The 2,501-nt window shown below is 45.1% G+C and overlaps 1 protein-coding gene across 1 annotated transcript; it reads left to right on the top strand.

The window, feature by feature from the left end:
• Nucleotides 1-229: 229 nt before the first annotated feature.
• Nucleotides 230-1,249, top strand: PHACADRAFT_202004 (uncharacterized protein; the record flags this gene model as incomplete). Its single annotated transcript, XM_007402277.1, has 3 exons — nt 230-345; nt 427-713; nt 756-1,249. 3 exons carry the CDS (start codon nt 230-232, stop codon nt 1,247-1,249), a joined length of 897 nt encoding a protein of 298 aa, XP_007402339.1.
• Between the last annotated feature and the right edge of the window lie 1,252 nt (nt 1,250-2,501).

The following is a 2,501-nucleotide window of genomic DNA, read 5'->3' as shown; positions in this document are numbered from 1 at the left end:
TGTTCTGGACCAAAGAACCTTCTAAAGGAAGGTTTTCCTCTTTGCTCTACGGGTGGAACCGTAGAGGAATTCCATGCTGCATACCAGCGGCTACACCAGCAGTAGTGAGAGAAACTACCCTGACGTCGACACAAAGAGATCAGACTCATGTCCCTTTCTATTTACTCACTCAGCACTTAAGTTGAAAGAAGTGCTGATCCTTTCACCTCTATAAGGATGTTGTCACCCAATGCGCAGTTCTGGTACGATACTTACAGCATCTTTCCGGGGAAACCCTCGGATTATAGAGAACCCAGGCAATTTGCCAAAAGAAGTAATCACAAGAAACCTCGTCCACCAACTCAGGTGAGTCCTAAAGCTGTTCCCAAAGGGAATAGGCAGAGGGCTGCTAAGACGATGGTTTTGATTAACTTGGGGTTCTTCTAGTATGCCCAAGTACACCAGCAAGAACTTCGTCGTTGCAAAGAACGAGTCTTCGGGCGTTCCTCTTTTGGAACATATTCAACTTTCTCCCGAAAATGAACGTAAATTCAAAAACATCGGAAAACCTGCAAAACGGTACCAACCGTACGCTAACAAGCCCATCGTCCACAAACCGCTCGCACTCGAACAACGCCTCGAGTTACTCAACGAGGCGAAGGAAGAAGCCCAACGACGTCAGCAAGCTGCTGACAATCTACTCAAACAGCGACGCGCGGAAGCCAAGAAAATTGGTACGCGTCGAGCCTATGATGACCTTGTACGCTCATGCCCAGATCTCTTCACGTCCGAGGGGGAAAATTTCCTCCTATGGATTAAAGAGATTGAAGAGACTTCAGCGAGCCTAACAAAGCTCAAATTCATGAAGAAGGGGATCCTTCGCCGTTGCGAGGAGCTCCTCCCCACTCTCGTTGCCATAAATACGCGATTCTTCGCAATGCACGACCATTTGGTTGATGCGAAGGAACTTGCTAAGGCCGGGAAAGGGTCACTTGCTGTCGAGCAGGTGCATGATTTGCTGAAACTTTTAGACGGGCTTAGCTACATCAAGGAGGTTGTCGAAGACAAAGAGCTCGACATCGTCGAATGGGGCAATACGGAGTGGAGGCGGATCAGCGGGCTTTGCAAGCGATTAAAAAAGGTACACACAGAAGGCATGGACTTTTATGACATTTGTAAAACACTGTTAGACGGGAACTACACCATACCGGTGCGGTTCAAAGCTTACAGTAAAGAAACAGATGATTTCGTCTGGTACAATGGTGTATAAATAGTTTTTCTTTTGTTAAAATATTACGACGAATGTTCTTTGCACACAAGCAACATCGAGAGTTTATCTTGAGTTTTGAAAACTTAAACTGGTATCTAATAAATAAACCAGAATGTCTCTCCACAACACCCCGACTCCAGTCCAGTCTCGCGCACCTTCTCGCGCACCGTCTCGGGCCGCTCATGTACCCGAAGTACGACACTGGATTCCGTCCTTACCATCGGCCATGATCCCAGGAAATGAAATCGATTTCCAAAGGGCTTTATTTCAAAATGACGTAAACCTGGCCACCACTACGTTAGGCACAGGCGACGGCTTCAGAGTTCTGAGGAATTTAGCCGACTACACGTTTACACAAGCGCAAAACACTATGCGCTCCACCCTAAACTCGGTAGTACAATATGTAAACTATGAAGGAATGCAGTTAGACCAAACCTTGTCCGACATGCACAACGAGTTTACCAGCCTTAAAGATGAAAACATTATGGCAATAGATACCGTTACTCGAATAAATACGGTTATCAATACCTTATCAAAACAAAACATGGACTATCTTGTGCGTATACAAGCACTAGAAAGACAGTTGAAGGATTTGCCACAAAGTACCGGAAATAGTACGAGAAATGTCAAAATGCCCGAACCACCACTTTTCCAAGGAACGGAGAGTAAAATCACGTTGGATCAGTGGTTGGATCAAATTGCGCTATATACTGCAGCCAATGGTGTCGTCACAGATCATCAAAGGATATTGATGGCCTTAGCAAGAGTTCGAGCTCCGGCATCGGACTACTTGGCCGACTATTTCCAAAATATGCGTGAAGACAAAGAGCTAGGCACTTGGGCAAATTTTGTCACAAACATCTCGAATATTTATGGACAAAAGGATTGAAAGGCTGGTGCAAGGAATGAAATAGACGCAATGTGGAAGAACACTTCACTCATCAAGAGTGATTTCCTCAAGTTTGCGGAACAATACAAGACACTAGCTAGACTAGTGGATTATCAAGATAGCCTACACATTGAGAAGATCGAAGCAATACTTCCCAAAGAATTAGTGCAGGCTACCATTGAAAGACGTCTCAATAACAACTTGCCAACAACTTGGGACAAATATATCCAACATATGGCTAATATCTGGCGTGCTTTGCATGCAGATAAAATTAAAGAGTCAGTGTTTGGAGGCAAGAAAACCTCGGATCCTAATGCCATGGAGGTGGATATCGCCGAACGTGCCAAAGGGAAAGCCAAACAA

Source organism: Phanerochaete carnosa (assembly GCF_000300595.1).
Source record: "Phanerochaete carnosa HHB-10118-sp unplaced genomic scaffold PHACAscaffold_79, whole genome shotgun sequence".
Classification (NCBI taxonomy): domain Eukaryota; kingdom Fungi; phylum Basidiomycota; class Agaricomycetes; order Polyporales; family Phanerochaetaceae; genus Phanerochaete; species Phanerochaete carnosa.
This window is presented reverse-complemented; position numbering and strand designations above follow the sequence as displayed.